Genomic DNA, 23,241 nt, shown 5'->3' with positions numbered 1-23,241 from the left:
GAGAGAGAGAGATCAGAAGGCGTAAGAAAAAGTATGTGCATTTGATTGTTTACATTTGATTATTAACAATCCGGGGAGGGTGTTAGTTTAGGGTTGTAGCTGCCTGGAGGTGAACTTTTATTGCGGTTTTGAAGGAAGATAGAGATGCCCTTTCTTTTATACCTGTTGGGAGCGCATTCCACATTGATGTGGCATAAAATGAGAATGAGTTAAGACCTTTGTTAGTTCGGAATCTGGGTTTAATGTGGTTAGTGGAGCTCCCCCTGGGGTTGTGGTTATGGCGGTCATTTACGTTAAGGAAGTAGTTTGACATGTACTTCGGTATCAGGGAGGTGTAGCGGATTTTATAGACTAGGCTCAGTGCAAGTTGTTTTACTCTGTCCTCCACCCTGAGCCAGCCCACTTTGGAGAAGTGGGTAGGAGTGAGGTGGGATCTGGGGTGGAGGTCGAGAAGCAATCTGACTAGCTTGTTCTGGGATGTTTGGAGTTTAGATTTGAGGGTTTTGGAGGTGCTAGGGTACCAGGAGGTGCATGCGTAATCGAAAAAGGGTTGAACGAGAGTTCCCGCCAGAATCCTCATGGTGCTTTTGTTGACCAGAGAGGAGATTCTATAGAGAAATCTCGTTCGTTGGTTGACCTTTTTGATGACCTTGGTTGCCATTTTATCACAGGAAAGATACGCCTCTAGAATGGAACCTAGGTAGGTGACCTCATCTTTCCTGGTGATAACAATGTCACCCACTTTTATAGTGAAGTCACTTATGGGATGGATTCCGTTTTACCCAAGTGTATAGATAGCTTGTTGTCAGCAAGCCAGGTGCATGTTCTACAGAGTTCAGCACTGAGGATTTTCTCCACCTGTGACTTGTCCTTGTCTGATACCAGCAAGGCCGAGTCATCCGCAAACAAGAACAATTCACAGTCCCATGCCGATGACAAGTCGTTTATGTATATTAGGAACAGTAAAGGCCCCAATACACTGCCTTGGGGGAACTCCACAGAACATCTGGAAGGAAAGGACACACACGTGCGTATGTTTTTTCTGGACTTCAGCTCAGCATTCAACACCATCATCCCGCAGCACTTGGTGAGCAAACTGGCCCCCTTTGGATTCAGTACCCCCCCCCTATGCAACTGGCTGCTTGACTTCCTCACAGACAGACCCCAGTCTGTCAGAGTGGGCAACAACACCTCCAGTGCCATCTCCCTGAGCACCGGCTCCCCCCAGGGCTGCGTCCTGAGTCCGCTGGTGTTCACGTTTATGACCCATGACTGCTGCGCCAGGTCCACTACTAACCACATTGTGAAGTATGCGGACGACACAACAGCAGTGGGCCTCATCCGTGACAACAATGACATGGACTACAGGGAAGAGGTGAAACATCTGGTTGACTGGTGCAGAACCAACAACCTGGTCCTGAATGTCAACAAGACTAAGAAGATCATCGTTGACTTCAGGAAGCACCAGTCCAGCCACGCTCCACTCTACATCAACGGCACAGCGGCGGAGATGGTTAGCAGCACCAAGTTCCTGGGGGTGCAGATAACTGACAATATAACCTGGTCCCTACACACTGGAGCTCTTGTAAAAAGAGCTCAGCAGCGCATGCACTTTTTGCGTCGGATGAAAAGAGCACAGCTCCCTCCCCCCATTCTCACCACATTCTACAGAGGCACTATAGAGAACTTACTGACCAACAGCATCTCTGTCTGGACTGGAGCCTGCAATGCCTCAGACTGGAAGTCTCTCCAGAGAGTGGTGAGGACGGCAGAAAAGATCACCAGGACTCCTCTTTCTCCTATCCAAGAGATCGCAAAAAGCCACTGCCTGACCAGGGCTCAGAAGATCTGCAAAGACTCCTCCCACCCCCACCAAGGACTGTTTTCACTGCTGGACTCTAGAAAGAGGTTCTGCAGCCTCCGAAGCAGAACCTTCAGGTTCTGTAACAGCTTCTTCCCTCAGGCCATAAGACTCTTGAACGCATCATAATTAAATTATCCCCTCAACTCCCCCCAAAATGGATTAACTCGCTGGAATAAAAAAGACAATATAACATACATCCATAAACGTGGATGCATATGAAAAAGTGCAATATGTTTATCTGTACAGTAACCTATTTATTTATTTATATACGCACCTTATTGCTTTTTTATTCTGCACTACCATGAGCTGATGCAAACATTTCTCAGACACAAGGCACATGTAAGCCGGCTTACCCCAGACTGCCAAAATAATTGCTGCTGTGGGGGGCGTGGCTAGGTGCCTTGTCAAAATGACGTCATCATAAACTTTGCATAATCTTTGATTATGCAAATATTTTTGTAAGAAGGCTAAAAAATTTTATAAATACATTTAAAAACAAATGTTTATTATTAATTAGTATTAACATTTAATTTGCTGTATATTATATATTTTGCTTTATTTTTCCATTGTTGCTGAGTGTGAATGTTGTCTGTCTATCTGTGTTGGCCCTGCGATGAGGTGGCGACTTGTCCGATTGTAGCTGAGATAGGCTCCAGCGCCCCCCGCGTCCCCAAAGGGAATAAGCGGTAGAAAATGGATGGATGGATGCTGCTTATTCAACAAACTTTCTTGCGAATTTTTCAAGTTTTGAGAGATTTCTCCAATACTTTTAAGGACCTTTTACTTATTAAAAACGACTATCAACAAATCTAGCATCTTTTTCTGGTGTTATTGTAGACTGTATTCATGTTTAAAGACTCTTCTGTCCGCGATGATCAGAGAGAGCTGCAGTGAGCCTGACTTCACACTTTCCTGCTCCCACTGCATTTTCTCTCCTTAAAAGCCACCACTGCCTTCTTAATATTTGCTCATTGCACATTCTGTAGATCGCTGTCCCCAGGTATATCTCGGATAAACAGTATTAAAGTGCACTTATATTGCAGGAATGTTGCCTCCGCAATCACATCATCACATCATCCTGTTTAGGCAGTGCTGCTTTGGTGATCAAAGACTTTTTAAGGCGGCCAAATTTTTGATGCATCACTAGTCATGAGTGCATAAATAATATACAAGCAATATATATATATATATATATGTGTGTGTGTGTGTGTGTGTGTATTAGAGATGCGCGGTTTGCGGGCACAACCGCGGAATCCGCGGATTATCCGCGGATCGGGCGGATGAAATTTTAAAAAATTAGATTTTATCCGCAGGTCGGGTCGGGCGGTTGAAAAAAAAAAAAAAGATTTTAAATAGATTCAGGCGGGTGGCAGTTAAACCAATTCGGAAATATATATACATAGTTAAATGTTGTTACCCACATACGAAAAACGAGCAGGCACCTGCAGCATATGCCACAACAGAAGAAAAAAAAAAAGAAGAGATGGACACTTTTACGGAGCGGAGAAGGGACGCCTCGCCGGGGTCCGGGACCAAGGCCCCTTCCCCCGAGAGGGCCCCACCGGGAGCCGTAGCTGAGGCGATCCACGAGAAGGGCCCGACGCACGTCCAGGGTCACCACCGCGCCCACCGCACCGACACCCCGCCTCGTCCGCCTTCGCCGCGGCCGGCGTCACGCGCAGCAGGTAAGCAGGTTACCTGCCCGCCACCCCCGTGGCCGGGGGCTCGTAACAGGGGTCACTCCGCGCGCTCCGCCCGCGCAGCTTACCTGCCCGCCACCCCCGTTGCCGGGGGCGCGTAACAGGGGTCACTCCGCGCGCAGTGCGCTCACGAAAGGGGTGGGGCTCACCCTGGTTGATATAGACAGCAGCAGGACGGTGGCCATGGAAGTCGGAACCCGCTAAGGAGTGTGTAACAACCCACCTGCCGAATCAACTAGCCCTGAAAATGGATGGCGCTGGAGCGTCGGCACCATACCCGGCCGTCGCCGGCAGCGAGACGCGCTTGGAGGTGCGCTCTGCGCGGCTCCCATATGATTGCGCACTGGTGTGCGTCTGGGCCGTGACAGCGTGGCACGCGAATGTCTGTGCTGCATTCGATCAGTCTCCTTTCTTTAACAGGCAAAAGCTTTATAACCTCACTAATGCCTTGCATCGTCTATATTAGATATATAACAACGGGCGGGTGCGGGCGGATGCGGTTCTGATTAAATGTTAGGTCGGTTGGATGGCGGATGGTTGACGACTTTCTGATGCGGTTGCGGATTAAATAATTGCCTATCCGCGCATCTCTAGTGTGTATGTATGTGTTTACATATACAAACCCTGTTTCCATATGAGTTAGGAAATTGTGTTAGATGTAAATATAAACGGAATACAATGATTTGCAAATCCTTTTCAACACATATTCAATTGAATGCACTACAAAGACAAGATATTTAATGTTCAAACTCAAAACTTTTTTTTTTTTTTGCAAATAATAATTAACTTAGAATTTCATGGCTGCAACACGTGCCAAAGTAGTTGGGAAAGGGCATGTTCACCACTGTGTTACATCACCTTTTCTTTTAACAACACTCAATAAACGATTGGGAACTGAGGAAACTAAATTTTGAAGCTTTGAAAGTGGAATTCTTTGCCATTCTTTTTTTATGTAGAGCTTCAGTCGTTCAACAGTACGGGGTCTCCGCTGTCGTATTTTACGCTTCATAATGCGCCACACATTTTTGATGGGAGACAGGTCTGGACTGCAGGCGAGCCAGGAAAGTACCCGCACTCTTTTTTTACGAAGCCACGCTGTTGAAACACGTGCTGAATGTGGCTTGGCATTGTCTTGCTAAAATAAGCAGGGGTGTCCATGAAAAAGACGGCGCTTAGATGGCAGCATATGTTGTTCCAAAACCTGTATGTACCTTTCAGCATTAATGGTGCCTTCACATATGTGTAAGTTACCCATGTCTTGGGCACTACTGCACCCCCATACCATCACAGATGCTGGCTTTTGAACTTTGCGTCGATAACAGTCTGGATGGTTCGCTTCCCCTTTGGTCCGGATGACACGATGTCGAATACTTCCAAAAACAATTTGAAATGTGGACTCGTCAGACCACAGAACACGTTTCCACTTTGCATGAGTCCATCTTAGATGATCTCGGGCCCAGCGAAGCCGGCGGCGTTTCTGGATGTTGTTGATAAATGGCTTTCGCTTTGCATAGTAGAGCTTTAACTTGCACTTACAGATGTAGCGACAAACTGTTTTTGTTCCTGAGCCCATGTGGTGATATCCTTTAGAAATTGATGTCGGTTTATGATACACTGCTGTCTGAGGGATCGAAGGTCACGGTCATTCAATGTTGGTTTCCGGCCATGCCGCTTATGTGGAGTGATTTCTCCAGATTCTCTGAACCTTTTGATGATATTATGGACCGTAGATGTTGAAATCCCTAAATTTCTTGCAATTGCACTTTGAGAAACGTTGTTGTTAAACTGTTTGACTATTTGCTCACGCAGTTGTGGACAAAGGGGTGTACCTCGACCCATCCTTTCTTGTGAAAGACTGAGCATTTTTTGGGAAGCTGTTTTTATACCCAATCATGGCACCCACCTGTTTCCAATTAGCCTGCACACCTGTGGTATGTTCCAAATAAGTGTTTGATGAGCATTCCTCAACTTTATCAGTATTTATTGCCACCTTTCCCAACTTCTTTTTTTACGTATTGCTGGCATCAAATTCTAAAGTTAATGATTATTTGCAAAAAAAAAATGTTTATCAGTTTGAACATCAAATATGTTGTCTGTGTAGCATATTCAACTGAATATGGGTTGAAAATTATTTGCAAATCATTGTATTCCGTTTATATTTACATCTAACACAATTTCCCAACTCATAGGGAAACGGGGTTTGTATGTACGTGTTCTTGTATTTCTGTCCTTCATGAGACATCAACAAGGAAAAGTACCTTCCATATGAGGTCCGGTGAACAAGTTAGGACCGAAACTATGGTCCCAATATGGAAAACCATTGCATCTAATAGAGAATGTCTCATTTGCACCCCTTGTGGTGAAATCTAACAAACTTTAGGGTGGTCCCAAACAGGAGGGATTTTTTCAAATTGACTGTGTGTCGCTTTTAAAAGTGCTCCCCCTCTGGTCAACATATGAAATAACAAGTGTGTGTAAGAAATTGAAATGTGCCCTCTTTGGCCAAAATTAATTAAAAAAAATAAAATAAATATGTATAAAGAGACATAGTGTAATAACTTGAAGTAAATAATGACGATTAAAAACCAATTACAAACAAAACATTAAAAAATGTCAACAATTTACTAAAATCAGTCTTTTTCTCAGAATATGTTGACTTTTTTCTTATAAAATTGGTAACAATTTCTCATATTATTTTTGTTTCTGTAATATTGCAATATGTTCTCGTAAAATTACTACTTTTTTAATGTAAAATTATTGCTTTTTAACGCAAAATGGTGACATTTGTCATATAAAGTTCTGACTTTTATCACAATATTGCCAATGTTTTGTTGTTCTTGTAAAATAGTGACATTTTTTTAGTAAAATTATGACTTTTGTCATCATTTTGACGAGTAAAATTCCGATTATTATTATAATAATGCCAAAGTTTTAAAGTTTTCTTATAAATTGTGACTTTTGTGAAGTCTGGGATACGTGTAAAAACTAAAACATTCCTGAAGAATTTAAATTATTATATTTCTTGGCAAAGTCAAATTTTAGGAAACAGGGACAGTTGCAAACTGTTTTTGGTAAAAAAAAAAATAATAGTAATAATTAGAATGTGTCGTGCATTCATACTTTTTTTTCCTGGGGATGTAATAGCACCAATTTGGTGGAATGACTCATCAACAGCCTAAAAAAAATATAATACATGCTGTATGTTTTGTGTTGGCACCGATGTTTTATAATTGCATTTATATACACGTTCGTAAATTGACTTTCAGTGAATGTACTTCTTTAATTCCTTCATTAACATTACACAACATAACATACCCTATCGTTATAAAGTAAAAATCCTGTATCCAATAAAAAGCTTGAGAACCAGTTAAGAAGAATGTACAGTAAACACACAAGAGGAGTACATTCAGTACGTGTAGAAGACAAACAGACAATGGGGTTGCAGCGCAGACAGTAGTTGTTAGATGAATACATCCTGATGTGACAACTGTGCGAACGCTGCCAAGAGGTTCATAAACTTGTGTGGGACAATAGACGCCGTAAAATTACTCAACAGGGACTGACTTGTCAGACTGCACACCTTGTTCTCTCAACACATAATTGAGAAGATTGCTGTTTGTTCGACATTCTTATCATTGCGCTGACATTAATTTAACCCGGTGAAGCACAACAGTGTGTCTTTATGCCTTAAAATACCAAAGTATCCTTCATTTAACTTAAGTCATCATTATCAACAATCTACCGCTTTTATATCTATCCTATCTATCTATCTCTATATCTATCGATTCATCTATCTGAAGGCAAAGTTGTTGTTGTATCAGAATATATGCATTTAATCAAATAGCTTAGAATGAGCTAAAATTACACTATTAAGCCCTGTATTAATAAATAATATGTGCAGTTGTGGTCAGAAGTGTACATACACTCATCATGCTTGAGCTTGAATGTCTTATTAGTTTGGGAATTTTGAGGATTCATTTGAACTGTTGTTCTTCCAAAGTGGAATGATTTACAATATACATTTTGACTCTGTGTGGTAGAGGTAGGCAGTACTACAAATGTCAGTATCAAGCCAATAGCAAATAAATACAGCGGCTGTATCGCCAATACAATATCGACATTTTTCAGATCATTGAAAGATTTTGTGATTTCCATGCTGTTAATTTGCTCAAATGATCAATATTTAGTACAACAATATAAGACAATGTAACAATATCAACAAAATTAAGAAAAATATATACCCTCTTATTACCGCTATACGCAGATTGTAGGGCCCTATGATCTGTGGTGGGCCCCGATTGGCATAAAGAAACACATGTAAAATGTAAATGCATGAATGACAGAGCGCTTCATATAAAAATGTTACCGCAAACATATTCCTAGCTTCCTCCTGCTCCTTCACTGAGAATATGATTATATCATTCCTCATATTGTCAAACTGGCTTCCATAGCGCACAAAGTAAAATATCCTAGGAAAGCGTTTAGAATATTGAAACATTTTTTTTCGCAAAAATATGAGCAAAATGAGCTAGAAAGCTAACATGATAACAGTACTATGCTAACAATAGCATGCTTACAGTTAGATGTAATAAAATGCCAAAATATATGACACTGAGGGTTATACCTGATAAAATAGCTAAAAAACGTTAACAACTTAGCATGTTAAATGTTAACTGTAACATGTACCAAGATATATTACCCTGAGATGTGTACCTAATAAAATGTTTTTAAAATGTTAGCATGCTAACGTTAGCGTGCATTGAGTACCAAAATGTGACTGGGGTGTGTGTATACCTACAAAATTAGCTAAAAAAAAAGATAGCATACTAACATGCTACCATGTATCAAGTAACAAAATATTTGATACTTAGGTGTATACCTGCTAAATTGGCAAAAAAGCTAGCATGTTGATATTAGGATGCTAATGATCAGGGCTGCTCAGTTTTGGAAAATGACAAGAGCGATACTTTAGTGTCATGATGCGTTCGAAAATGTGTTATCCTTTTTTAACATTGATTTGACCTATTTTAACGTCGATTTATATATTTAGACTTAAGTACCCATTATCAGGGTCATTCACTAACTTATTTTTCATCATTTCCCTATCTATTATATTTCCTACACGTGTTGATTATAGGTAGGGGAAATATTCGATTTTTAGATGCATTGCAATTCGGACATGGGCAATTGTAAAACTAATTAGTAAATGTCAACAATCAATGATTTATTTACTGTAAATAAAGTAATACAGACACTTCTAAATTTGGCTGACTGCAGCGAGCCACCTCACCAAGCGATCCCACCAGCTGCTTTATTATAGGGCACTTATGTTCCAGTTTTGCACACCTTTCCATTAATCTAATGAATACAATGGGAATTAATTCAGCTGTTTCCGATTACAAATGCACTGTGTTTAAAAGTTGCGAGTGATGAATGCTTAATTAGTGAAACAAAAAGAAACGTAAAACGGCATCAATAATTGATTTTTAATGGAATTCTAGCTCCTAAATGTTAATCGTAATCAAATCGTCAGGTGGCCAAAGATTCCCATCTCTATTATGAATACATGCTCTACATTATCTATGTGATTACAATAACCACACAGCCCTGTGTTATATGTTCCTATTAAAGTTAAGGAGCTATTGTCATGTCTGTGATCATGTTTTGTTTAGTTATGTTTTTGCTTGGTTTTTGGACACTTTTTAATTCCTGTTTTCACTCCCTTGCTTTGTCACCATAGCAACCATTAGTTTCACCTGGTTCACATCCTCATGTCACGCACCTGTTTCACATTTTGAGTCACGCACCTGCTGTCACTAATCATGTCACTATTATTTAAGCTTCCGGTTGCCAGGCTGTCTTTCTGGCGACATCACTCGCTACCAGTGACGTGCGATGAGGTTCATGGCTGGTGAGGCACTGACTTCATCACAGTCAGATTTACAAACATATGAACTGGCAGCAGTTAACGGGTTATGTTTAAAAGCTCATACCAGCATTCTTCCCTGCTTGGCACTCAGCATCAAGGGTTAAAATTGGGGGTTAAATCACCAAAAATTATTCCCGGGCGCGGCGCCTCTGCTGCCCACTGCTCCCCTCACCTCCCAGGGGCTGATCAAGGGGATGGGTCAAATGCAGAGGACAAATTTCATTACACCTAGTGTGTGTGTGACAATCATTGGTACTTTAACTTAACTTTAACTTTACACATACAAACTGTAGCACACAAAAAAGCACATTTAATAAAAAAAATGTTATTATGGTCTTACCTTTACTTATAAATGAAGTCCATGCGCCGCTGTTGTGCTGGATTAATGCACCCCCTGACTGGAGTGTTTTATCAACTAAAGCCCTCACTTAAACTTTCCACGTGCAAGATTGAATCTATTTTAAAAAAAGTGTAACCGAAGGTTTATAAATGTTGCCTATACTGTATGAAACTACAAAATAACAAACACGGAGGCTCCAGTTTACACGAGGACCACTTTATTTACCTTCTTTCAAAAACCTCCGCTCCACTGTGTCATCACTTCCGCTCTTAGCGCCTTCAAAATAAGAGCTCAAGGCATATGCTGTATAACAGCGCATAACAGGAACTTAACATCACAAAGAGGAAAGCCCATAAAAATAGGTTACAAAAGTTATTTAATAAGAAGCCAAAAAGTGCAAAAACAATAATGTTCGTGTTGGAGGAGTTGTGAATTAGGTACACCTGCAGTCTGCAGGTGTACCTAATGGTGTGGCCCTGCAGTCATTCACAACTCCTCCAACACGAACATTATTGTTTTTGCACTTTTTGGCTTCTTATGAAATAACTTTTTTAAATAGATTCAATCTTGCACGTGGTAAGTTTAAGTGTGGGCTTTAGTTGATATAACACTCCCGTCAGGGGGTGCATTCTGGCAGGGGTGCAGGAGGCGGGATTACTGCGAGCCTCAGCCAGTGCGTCTTTTGCAGCCGTTTTATGATCGCTCAGCACAAGAAATACGTTACACACATACAGTTGTTGACAAAATACACTGTACATTATATACCTCAGCTAACTAAACTATGGAAATATATAATATAGTTCATATAGCAATACGGTCTCACTGCACAGCAGGCCAGCAGTTAGCCGAGTCAGCAATCCATGTTGAGGCACAACTGAGTGATGTGCCTCAACTGGCTGCTGGTCTCTTCTCAGTTTTGAACGGCAAATGTGAAAATTCAGCGATTTTGAATAAAAATAATCTAAAACTGGTGAAGTTAAATGGAAAATAACTTTATAGTATAATCACTGGATACATATAACAATTTAATAAAAAATAAAAAAATTTACATTTTTTTTCTTTCCATGATGGCAGGTGAGGCATCGCCTCACCTGCCTCTAGTGACTGCACGTCACTGCTCTCTACACACCCTTGTTGATATCCATGCTGCTCTTTTTCATGTCCTTTTCTCGTTCCAAGTTCTCTTTATTCAGGCCATAGTTTGCAAGTTTTGTTTTTTCCATAGTTCTGCCTTCGTGCGAGTGTTTTATTTTCATAGCCACATTTTGTACCTCCGCTGTGAGGGCCTTTTGTTTGTTCCTTTTGAGTGTTTAAAATAAAAGATGTCACTACCTTCACGCCATGTCCAGTCCAAGTTCACTTGCATCTCGGAAAACAACCACTCCAAAGTCCTCGTCTTGACAGCTATTTAGATATTTATGTCATAACCTCAGTCTAGTAGTGATGTCGTCTTCTTTCCTAGTTCTATTACCTCCTCTAATTACTCCTACACTCCTCTGGATTTACCTTTTCTTTTTTATTCCAATTATTCTGCCGTTTTTTTTTGTTTTGTTTTTAACTTTACTACACATTTACCACACATCCAGCTTTATTTATTCAAAACATGGTATGAAGTATTTCATATATTAAATCCTGTCTTGTTTCTAAAGCTTTATTGTTTTGTGATGATAAATGCACTGCTGCAGTCTGAGCACACAACTTTACTTACTTTAATTTTCCTATTTCCATTTAACTGCCATGCAAATTTATAATAATTCCCCCGTAAAAATTGATAACTTGCCACTAATTGTTGTATTGAAATCTATGTTTTCTTGTGGAATAACTGTTATAGTTTTATACACATGTGTATGTATGTTTACATATTCTGAATGCTATTCCTCAATATATTTTTCTATCTGATAATGCTTTAAACCAGGGGTGTCAAACTGAAATACAGAGTGGGCCAAAATTTAAAACTGAACAAAGCCGCGGGCCAAGGTTGAACAAATTAACCTTTTAATAGGGACCCAAACAAGTTTTGCATTGAATATTGAACAAGCAAGGCTTATATAACTTTATAGTGACATGCAAAATCGAGTTTCCAATAATAATTAAAAAATATCAATGGCATATCAAATAAAATGTAAATAAAAATTGAATGCCTCTTTTCTATTTGCAGAGAAGCTACAAATCCAGCGATAAAAAAATAAACTTTTTCCACAGGCTAATAATAAATTTGAAAATAAAATAACAATAATGAATGAATCAAACATTCAAGACTTGAAGTAGCTAAAGAAAGTGCATGAATAAAACGTAAATTATTGCTCAGTTTGCTACACTGATTTTGTTACGATCCGCTGCCCGGATCATAGTTTGTTTATGTTTGAGTCACGTGTTTTCAGCACCTTGATTTTGTTTGTTTTCAGTTGCCATGTCAACCGATTACATGCACCTGCCTCTGGTTAGTGTTCGGGACGCGCACCTGTTGCCCGGGCACTAATCAGAGGGCTATTTAGTCTTTGCCCTGGCTTCCTACTGAAACGACGTGGTCGCATAGTGATGCGGGTGTGGTTCTCCCAAGGATGCAGACGGCTTCGGACACAGCTTGCAGGTAAGAAAATAATTTATTGAAAATATAAATCGTACGGGGAACGAACAAAAGACGTGCAAATAGCAAAAGGCAAAAACAAAAGGACTAGCGTGGGAGCTAGCAGGCAAAATGGCATAGCGTGAAAAGCTAGCGGGAATCAAAGTTGTCGTTATCTGTTGTATGGGAACAAACTAGGAAGCCAGACCGAGTGAAGCCAGGGCAAAGACTAAATAGCCCTCTAATTAGTGCCCGGGCAACAGGCGCGCGTCCCGAACACAAACCAGAGGCAGGTGCATGTAATCGGTTGACATGGCAACTGAAAACAAACAAAATCAAGGTGCTGAAAACACGTGACTCAAACATAAACAAACTATGATCCGGGCAGCGGATCGTAACAGATTTGCTTTAACAATGAATATGGAACAAGCAACGCTTATATAACTTAATAGTGCAAAATCAACTTTCAAAAAACAAACGAAAAAACATCAATGGTGTATTAAACAAAATTTAAATAAAAAATGGAATGCCTCTTTTCTATTTGAAGTCTTCTGAGGTAAATATCAACATTAACTTTTTCCACAGGCTAATAAATTTGAAAATAAAATAACAATGAATAAATCAACCATACAGGCCTTTTTACTGCTCAGTTTGCGACACACTGATCGAATCTGATGTGCCCAAGCCAGATACCTGCCATCTTTTCTGGGATGCTAGTTCATTAATGTCAGGGCTCAGGTGGGCGGGGTTTGGTGGTAGCGGGGGGTGTTAATTGTAGCATCCCGAAAGAGTTAGTGCTGCAAGGGGTTCTGGGTATTTGTTCTGTTGTGTTTATGTTGTGTTAAGGTGCAGATGTTCTCCCGAAATGTGTTTGTCATTCTTGTTTGGTGTGGGTTCACAGTGTGGCGCATATTTGTAACAGTGTTAAAGTTGTTTATGCGGCCACCCTCAGTGTGACCTGTATGGCTGTTGATCAAGTATGCCTTGTGTAGAAGCCGCATATATCATGTGACAGGGGCCGGCACGCTGTTTGTACGGAGGAAAAAGCCGACGTGACGACAGGTTGTAGAGGGCGCTAAAGGCAGTGCCTTTAAGGCACGCCCTCAATATTGTTGTCCGGGTGGAAATCGGGAGGAATACGGGAGAATGGTTGCCCCGGGAGACTTTCGAGAGGGGCACTGAAAATCGGGAGGGTTGGCAAGTATGAGTATTGGCGGTGAATGCAGTGTTACCGCCGCTGTATGATACCGGCGGGCCAGCTCTAATGTTAATTTGATATTGCCTCAAGGGCCAAATGAAATTACCGGTACACGGCGGGCCAGATTTGGCCCGTGGGCCAGAGTTTAACACCCATGCTTTAAACTTAAAATTTGTTATAATTGCATATCCACGTCTGGGATGCCGTACATATGCCAGGAATTGGTATAATATTATAAATTAGATCTTTTTTATACAGCTCCAATTATCCATCCATTTTTTTTTCTCTGCAATTTAGTAGTACTTGATATCCCGCCACTATCCCCATACATCTCGATCCAGTCCCAAATCAGACTATGCCTTACCGCCAAAAGATTCAAGTAAATACACTCACGGATTGTAGGCATGACAGGCGTGGCCACCACCGGTGCAGTTCTCTACGCAACAAAGGGCTGGCCAAAACTCAGGCAAGACCCGCCTTGCAATGTTTCTGATTGGTTAATGTTGTGTGGTGCTTTCATGGTTGGTTAGATTCAGGCTTGAGGGACTGATGAGATTGGTCAACTCAGTCACGGCCTAAGTTTATTACCATGAAAAATAAAATATGGTGTAGTGAATGGGGAAATATATGTGTGAGAAATGGCAAGTGTTCAGTTCAGTTCAGTTTCAGTTTACTTGAAACATGCATACGATATAATGTAATGCATCACATATTTCCAGTTCTTTCATTACAGCACGTCCGAAGAGGAGTAGGAAGAAGCTGAGCTTATTTAATCCTTCCCCTTTTCATACCATAGCAATTGTATCCCATTTCCTTGTTCTCTGTAACAGAACAGTGAACAAATAAATAATAGATAAATAATATACCATAGTAGGTAAACAAATATTAAATACATAAATAATCTATATCTCAAAAAAAAAAAAAAAAAGGGTTCCAGATGTTCATCATAACGGGAACGGCGTGGCGTGGTTGGGAGAGTGGCCATCCCAGCAACCTGAGGGCTCCTGGTTCAATCCCCACCTTCTACCAACTTCGTCACGTCCGTTGTATCCTTGAGAAAGACACTTCACCCTTGCTCCTGATGGGTCGTGGTTAGAGCATTGCATGGCAGCTCCCGCCATCAGTGTGAGAATGTGTGAATGTGGAAATAGTGTCAAAAGCGCTTTGAGTACCTTGAAGGTAGAAAAGTGCTATACAAGTTGTGGAGGGGGGGCGTGGCCTGCGGGCCTGCCGCAGAACGGGGTGTGTCAGGACCGGCCTCGAAGACAGCGGCAGGTGCGTAGATGGCCCAGGTGGGCCTTGTTATCTAATCACCTGTCGCCTTTATTAGCAGCAGCCGTGAGGAAACGAGTAGTTGGAGTTGGAGGTGCTGCTGAGAGACACGGATGCAGAAAAGACACTGTGCTGAAAAGCAAAAGACTTTGCACCATTGAAGGAAAATAAAACAGTGTTATATCCTGAATTCCTGGCAGTCTGTGGTGGTCTGAAGAACCCACTAGAGGGCAACCTCTACACAAGTATAACCCATTTACCAAATAATTCTTGTTCTGTGTACTTTGTGAACACTTGTAGGTTGAACAGTTTCTTAAACTGAATCATATTTGTGCTTTGTTTGATTTTATTTGGTTAATTCATTGCATAATTTAATTCCACATACATATATGCTAAAGGTTTTAAGTGTTGTACGAGCATACAAATGTTTTAAATTAGATTTTCCTCTAAGGTTATATTTCTCCTCTGTTGTTGAGAAGAATTGTTGTACATCGTTGGGTAGCAGGTTATAGTTTGCTATGTGCATCATTTTAGCTGTTTGCAAATGTACTAAATCGTTGAATTTCAATAATTGTGATTCAATAAATAAAGGGTTTGTATGTTCTCTGTATCCAACATTATGTATTATTCTAATTGATCTTTTTTGCAACACAGTTAGTGAATGTAGTGCACATTTGTAGTTGTTTCCCCATATTTCTAACAATAACTCAGATATGGTAGCACTAGCGAGCAGTACAGAATATGAAGTGATTTTTGGTCTAGAACATGTTTTGCTTTATTCATTATTGATGTGTTTGGTGTGAGAAAGGGTTAAATTGCGTGACTGTCACACTCAAAGCGTGACACTTGGCAGCCCTGCTAATGAAAAAACGATCTACGGGCCGCTAATGGCCCCCAGGGCCGCACTTTTGGTACACCTGATTTAGAGTGTGACAATCATTGGTACTTTAACTTAACTTAACAAGAGTCTCCAATTAACTAAACTTACATGTTCATGACAATGCGCACGGCACAGGCGGTGCAAATGTCCTCCACACAAATTGGAACCCTCCTGACTGTGAGGTGAATATGCTACCTACTGTGCAGTTTCTTGTCACACATCTAAAGTAAAGTTGCAGAAACTACACTTTTTTAATGAAACTTTAATGAGGGAACGGATCAGAAAAGTCACTAATAGGCCTGGCTTTGAAATGCAAAAGCATAATGTACGTTCTACCTTGCAATTCAGATGGAAGTGTAATATTCCCTCTCCCTGCGTTGCTCCCACGGCTGCTCATTACAGAAGGTTTGTTTGATCAACTATTTCATTGGTGTTTGAACCTTAAGCATCACTGACTTCGTGGAGTAATGTCTGTCAACATGACCCGTTCAAAATGTTGTCGTTACAAAGACAAGAGCTGCAATCACACTGCAAATTATTCTCCATTTGCCAAGATTTAAAATGTTATTTGTAGAAATGTTGTTACTTTTAAGAGCTATTGACCTATTTTTAGTCATTGACTCTATAGCAGGGGTGTCAAACTCATTTTAGATCGGAGGCCACATGGAGAAAAATCTACTCCCAAGTGGGCCGGACTGGTAAAATCACGGCACGATAACTTAAAAATAAAGACAACTTCAGATTGTTTTCTTTGTTTAAAAATAGAACAAGCACAAATGTACAAATCATAATGTTGTTGGGGTTTTTTTTGTGTACTTACATGTTGCGGTTAATAATTTATTTGTCGTTATTTATATTTTCTGAATAAATTATGTGATAATGTTCATCAGTCAACTCATTGGTGTCAATTTTCAATCTATCAAGATAAAAAACTGTCTCAAAATCAAATTACAGGATGTTACTTATGTAGTTGGATCATTTTCCTTGACTGATGTACTAACATGTGGTTTATTTTGTACATATGTAGCATCATCTACAAAGATACAAAGAATTGCTATTGCGACATCCAGCTGACACATTTAGAACAGCTGTTCCATTCATTAAAACTTTTCAGGTTAATTTTTATTCTGAGCAAACTCATCCCGTGGGCCGGATAAATCTTGTTCGCGGGCCTGATCCGGCCCTCGGGCCGTACGTTTGACACCCCTGCTCTATAGCATAATCTTAGTTTTAGCATGAATAATGACATTTTATCTAGTCTATTTAAAAAAATAAAAATTCGAGAAAATAACTATTCAAATAAGATATTTTGGTTTTCCTCACATAGAAAATTTAAAGATTCCGCAACATCCCGAGGATGCTTTATTTAAGAATTGTAAGTATTGCTTGTTTTTCCAGATATAAATGCTAATTTCTAGATATACAAATCCTAATTCAGGATGTTTTATCAAGTAAAATTAACTAGCTGCATGGACATATAATTTCCCTAGTTTTTAGTGTTGTTTTCCTAAAATCTAGTCTTTTTGGCTTATATTTAGTCAGCCCTTTGTGCAGTGCACAAATGTGTTACAATCTTTATAATTTTTCAAACAAACATATGGGTTGTAAAAAAAATAAAATAAAAGCAAGCACACTTTTCTATCTGATATAAAGTATTTTAGATATTCAGCTTGCTTTTCTCACATTTACAAAATGTTCTTAACATTTGAGGTATACAATAAATGGTGAAAATGAATTGAATCTAAATGTTGAATCAAAATGTCAAATATAAAATAAATGTTGAATCAAAATTTGAAATCTAAATCTCAATATTGAATATACTGTAAAAGTTTAATCTAAATGGTATATCTTAATATAGCAATGGCAAATCTAAATGTTAAATATAAATGTTGAATCTAAATGTCTTGCAAAGTGCAAATATTTCATCATTTTCTCACATCTCGGCCCACACAAACACGCCTTCACCACGCCAATGAGGACTTTTAGCAATTAACTTTTATATTTTTTAACATTTAGATTTGAATTGAACACTTAGAATTGAATTTAACATTTACCATTTAGAGACTTATATTTAACATACATACTGTATAACATTTAATACTTATATTTAACATATACTGTATATAGGGTTGTACAGTGCACCGGTACTAATAAAGTAATTATAATAATAATATTGTAACAAATTGCTACAATTTGTGTTTTATCTTTAACATGTGTGTTTTACCTGCTACATGGCTTATCTGTGTACATTAATCCATAGTTTTGTTTTTAGTACTTGCTAATAATTTTATTTTTCTTAAAGCACAGACCAGGAGTAAACCATGAATCATGCATAATTTAATATGTCATATATTCTAACCTTATCCTTGATTATGGCAGACTATATGTAACATGGAAAATTGTAAATTGTTCTTTAAGTGCAACAAGAAGAGCCCAATGTGTTTAATGCCCTTTAAATTATATTTTAACCTTCTAAAATTGTTCTTTGAGTGCAACAGGAAACATATGTTTTTGTATTGTAAGATTTTATGTTAAAGTAAAGCCAATATTGACATTGTTTGTAGTTCCCTTTATTTTGGAAAGTATCGAAAAGTATCAATATACATTCTGATATATTATTGGCATCGGGACAACCCTAACTGTATATAACATTTATATTTAGATATACAATTTTACATTAAAATTCCATCCATCCATTCATTTTCTTCCGCTTATCCGAGGTTGGGTCGCGGGGGCAGCAGCCTATGCAAGGAAGACCAGACTTCCCTCTCCCCAACCACTTATTCCAGCTCTTCCCGGGGGATCCCGAGGCGTTCCCAGGCCAGCCGGGAGACATAGTCTTCCCAACGTGTCCTGGGTCTTCCCCGTGGCCTCCTACCGGTCGGACGTGCCCTAAACACCTCCCTCGGGAGGCGTTCGGGTGGCATCCTGACCAGATGGCCGAACCACCTCATCTGGCTCCTCTCGATGTGGAGGAGCAGCCGCTTTACTTTGAGTTCCCCCCGGATAACAGAGCTTCTCACCCTATCTCTAAAGGAGGGACCCGCCACCCGGCGGAGGAAACTCATTTCGGCCGCTTGTACCCGTGATCTTGTCCTTTCGGTCATAGCCCAAAGCTCATGGCCATAGGTGAGGATGGGAACTTAGATCAACCGGTAAATTGAGAGCTTTGCCTTCTGGCTCACCTCCTTCTTCGCCACAACGGATCAATACAGCGTCCGCATTACTGAAGACGTCGCACCGATCCGCCTGTCGATCTCACGATCCACTCTTCCCTCACTCGTGAACAAGACTCCGAGGTACTTGAACTCCTCCACTTGGGGCAGGGTCTCCTCCCCAACCCGGAGATGGCACTCCACCCTTTTCCGGGCGAGAACCATGAACTCGGACTTGGAGGTGCTGATTCTCATCCCAGTCGCTTCACACTCAGCTGCGAACCGATCCAGTGAGAGCTGAAGATCCTGGCCAGATGAAGACATCAGGACCACATCATCTGCAAAAAGCAGAGACCTAATCCTGCAGCCACCAAACCGGATCCCCTCAACGCCTTGACTGCTCCTAGAAATTCTGTCCATAAATGTTATGAACAGAATCGGTGACAAAGGGCAGCCTTGGCGGAGTCCAACCCTCACTGGAAACGGGTCCGACTTACTGCCGGCATTGCGGACCAAGCTCTGACACTGATCATACAGGGAGCGGACCGCCACAATCAAACAGTCTGATACCCCATACTCTCTGAGCACTCCCCACAGGACTTCCCGAGGGACACGGTCGAATGCCTTCTCCAAGTCCACAAAGCACATGTAGACTGGTTGGGCAAACTCCCATACACCCTCAAGAACCCTGCCGAGAGTATAGAGCTGGTCCACAGTTCCACGACCAGGACAAAAACCACACTGTTCCTCTTGAATCCGAGGTTTGACTATCCGGCGTAGCCTCCTCTCCAGTACACCTGAATAAACCTTACCGGGAAGGCTGAGGAGTGTGATCCCACGAAATTCACCATTTAATTTCTACCTGAAATGTGAAGATAAGCCAAATGTGGGAACATTCAGCTAAATATTTAAAATATACCAGCTAGAAAAGTGTGATTGAAATGTTACATTCAGCACCCCATGCAAAGAAACAACAGAAATACGATATGAATATGTTTAGACTCACAAATGAATTTTTTTATTTTTTTTTAAAACAGAAAAACATTTTCGCTTCTGATTTTCTACTTTTTCCCCAAAAAATTATACATTTACTGAAATTGGAAAATATATTTGAAAATAACAATTCTCCATTTGGACAATCTGATCAACTGAAAGCCACAGTTACTGATCAGATGCTGTTTGAAGAGATTTAATATTAGTGTTGGTTGGATGTCTGAGATGAATATAAAGCTAAACTTCAAAGGCAATACATGTGTACAGTAGATGAAGGGTGCAGTTGAAATTTTACTCACTCTATACTGTATGCCTTTTCTAAAAATGTAAATAGCTCAGCATTCATACACATATCAGTATTCATGAATATAGTGCATTTAGATTTTTTTAAAGCAGGTTTTTTGGTTGCCTGGCAACAGATATATTGCAGATAGTAGTTCACAGCCTTTACGACTCGAGCTTTCAATGCAGCAGCAGAGCACTTTACAGCCACCAACAAACTAGTCTTTAGGGCAGTTGTATAGTAGTAGAAGTTTTGTGTAGTTTTGTGTTTTTACAAGTAATAGGGCTGTCTTCCACTTGGGTTTTTTACTGTCAAATCAGATTTGTTTTTGTTTGCATTAGGTTTGTGACTCTTACAACAACCCACGATTCCAATTCTTGGGTTGACAATTCGATTCAATTAAATTTGTGAAACAATACAAAAAGAATGCCATGGTAAATTAATAATACCAGCACAGACACTCGTAAACGTGTTAACATATTAGCTAGCTTCATTACATTACGACAGCTTGTACAAATATGAATGAAAACAGTCCTACGGACATAAAACATGGGACAATTTAGTAAGTATAAACTGATTTATATTGTAAAACTTAAAAACGCGGCTTGGAGTGATGAAGAATCCATACTAGTAGTAACACTTTAAACGGCTAGAAAAAAAGAAGAGCACTGCAAGGCCTGCAGTGATCAAACTCATCCAAAAGATGGCGCCATAGCTCAAACAATAACACACCTCTTCGGTGTGTGCTTGCATTTCTTTTTTTAAACTATTTGCAAAAAAAAAAGTCCATTTAACAGCTGCACTCTTTTATAAGCCGCAGAGTTCAAAGCGTAGGAAAAAAAGGAGCTTTTAGTCCGGAATTCATTGTAATTTAAGTGTTGTTGATCAAGTGCACAATGATTTGACTCATTTTCTGATTTTGTCCATCCCTCTAGAGACAAGATGCTGCTCCCAGCGAGCATGCTGATTGGCCTACTATGTCTGAGCTATGCAGGCGTGGTGACGGGTTTTGCTCGTCTGCTGGACAACGCTGAACTACGGTCGGCTTTCTCGGTGGCACGAACCACCAGTATGGAAGGTGGGCCCAAGATGACCGTGACCTTCGACGCAGTCTATGTCAATATCGGCGAGGACTTCGACCCAAAGACAGGCTTGTTCCACTGCCGAATCCCGGGGGCTTACTACTTCTCCTTCACGGTGGGAAAGTTCCCCCACAAAGACTTGTCTGTGATGCTGATGAAGAATAGGAATGAGGTGCAAGCTATTGTGTATGAGGAGAATGCCGGCGAGGAGAAAAAGGTAGGTCAACTCTGCGTTACTGCAGCAGCGTTCTTGTGTAATATACAAAGCCCACTGTAGCATTCAACAACAATGGCAACTCCCCAAGAGAGAGGAAACATGCACACACACACACACACACACACAAACACACACACACACACACACACACACACACAAAGTAATCAATACACATTACCAGTTACATGAAAAAATAATGCCTGCTTTGCTTTACTTTTGGATTACATACATCACCTGGAATGTGTTTACCAGCACTATCGACATTACTGTAATGCATTATATTACTGTATTACAGACAAAAGTTATCGGATAACAATAACGCAACATTGGAAATTGTATTTCACTTATACAGCTGGTTGTTGGGCTACCACAGATTGGCTTACTGTCAATCAAAACGTAAAGCTAAATTATTGCTGTATATTAACACTTAAGTCACTCACACTAACAATATTTTGGTACCGGTACCAAAATTATTTCGAAAGTTTTTGGTACTTTGATACTTTTTTAAATAAAGGGGAACACAAAAAATTGCATTATTGGCTTTAATTTAACAAAAAATCTGAGGGTACATTAAACATATGTTTCTTATCGCAAGTTTGTCCTTAAATAAAATAGTGAACATACAAGACAACTTGTACAGCAAGCAAAGGCTCCTAATTTAGTCTGCTGACATATGCAGTAACATATTGTGTCATTTATCATTCTATTATTTTGTCAAAATTATTAAGGACAAGTGGTAGAAAATTAATTATTAATCTACTTGTTCATTTACTGTTAATATCTGCTTACTTTCTCTTTTAACATGTTGTATCTACAGGAAGCAAATCACCATCAAGGACAAGATGTCAGTGCCCTGCTTAAATAGCCCAGTGACAAATTAGGACCAGGTGTGTCCGATTAAGCCATCCTCCGCCGAGGAAGGAAGCACTGAGGAGGAGAAACAAAAGACAACAGTAGGGACAAAATAATAGGGAAGGCAGGCGAGCAACAGCAACATAACAAGAACATGTCTTTCCCTTATCTATGCATTCTTAATGGTAAAAAAAAAACTTCTAGCATGAGGTAGCTAACAATACAGGTAAGGGGAATTCACCTATTCCGCCTATGGAGCCCTCTAAAAAAAAGGTAAAAATAAAAAACTCCCATGTTTTATAGTTATGCTGTAATTATATATGATGGAGTAACAGGCAAGGATTCCATAGCAATATAACGCTACTCCCGCCAACAACAATAGCATAGCTTTAACTTTAACTTTAGAGAGCGCATTTTGTGTTTGCTACTACTAACGTTGGCAGACTTTGTGGGAGCCAGCGACGACTAGTTTGGGTCAAAAGATGATCCAGAACTAGAGATGTCCAATGATATCGGACTGCCGATATTATCGGCCGATAAATGCTTTAAAATGTAATATCGGAAATTATCGGTATCGGTTTCAAAATTATGGGTATCGGTTTCAAAAAGTAAAATGTATGACTTTTTAAAACGCCGCTGTCGTAGGGAAAAGTACAGAGTGCCAATAAACCTTAAAGGCACTGTCTTTGCATGCTGGCCCAATCACATATTATCTGTGGCTTTTCACACACACAAGTGAATGCAAAGCATACTTGGTCAACAGCCACACAGGTCACACTGAGGGTGGCCGTATAAACAACTTTAACACTGTTACAAATATGCGCCACACTGTGAACCCACACCAAACAAGAATGACAAACACATTTTGGGAGAACATCCGCACCGTAACACAACATAAACGCAACAGAAC

The 23,241-nt window shown here is 40.1% G+C and overlaps 1 protein-coding gene across 2 annotated transcripts in view; it reads left to right on the top strand.

The window, feature by feature from the left end:
• Positions 1 to 23,241, top strand: part of LOC133616148 (complement C1q tumor necrosis factor-related protein 4-like) — an 81,353-nt gene that overhangs the window by 46,200 nt on the left and 11,912 nt on the right. The window contains exons 1-2 of one of the 2 annotated variants that reach the window (XM_061975274.1): positions 12,361 to 12,423; positions 21,116 to 21,479. In XM_061975274.1, coding sequence (XP_061831258.1) covers positions 12,395 to 12,423; positions 21,116 to 21,479 — 393 coding nt within the window. In that variant the 5' untranslated portion in view covers positions 12,361 to 12,394. Of the gene's footprint in view, positions 1 to 12,360; positions 12,424 to 21,115; positions 21,480 to 23,241 lie in introns of those variants that run through there. The other variant, XM_061975273.1, reaches the window with a different exon arrangement.

The sequence above is a fragment of the Nerophis lumbriciformis genome, linkage group LG15 (assembly GCF_033978685.3).
Source record: "Nerophis lumbriciformis linkage group LG15, RoL_Nlum_v2.1, whole genome shotgun sequence".
Lineage (NCBI taxonomy): Eukaryota > Metazoa > Chordata > Actinopteri > Syngnathiformes > Syngnathidae > Nerophis > Nerophis lumbriciformis.
The sequence above is the reverse complement of the archived record's forward strand: the minus strand, read 5'-3'. Positions and strand labels throughout refer to the sequence as shown.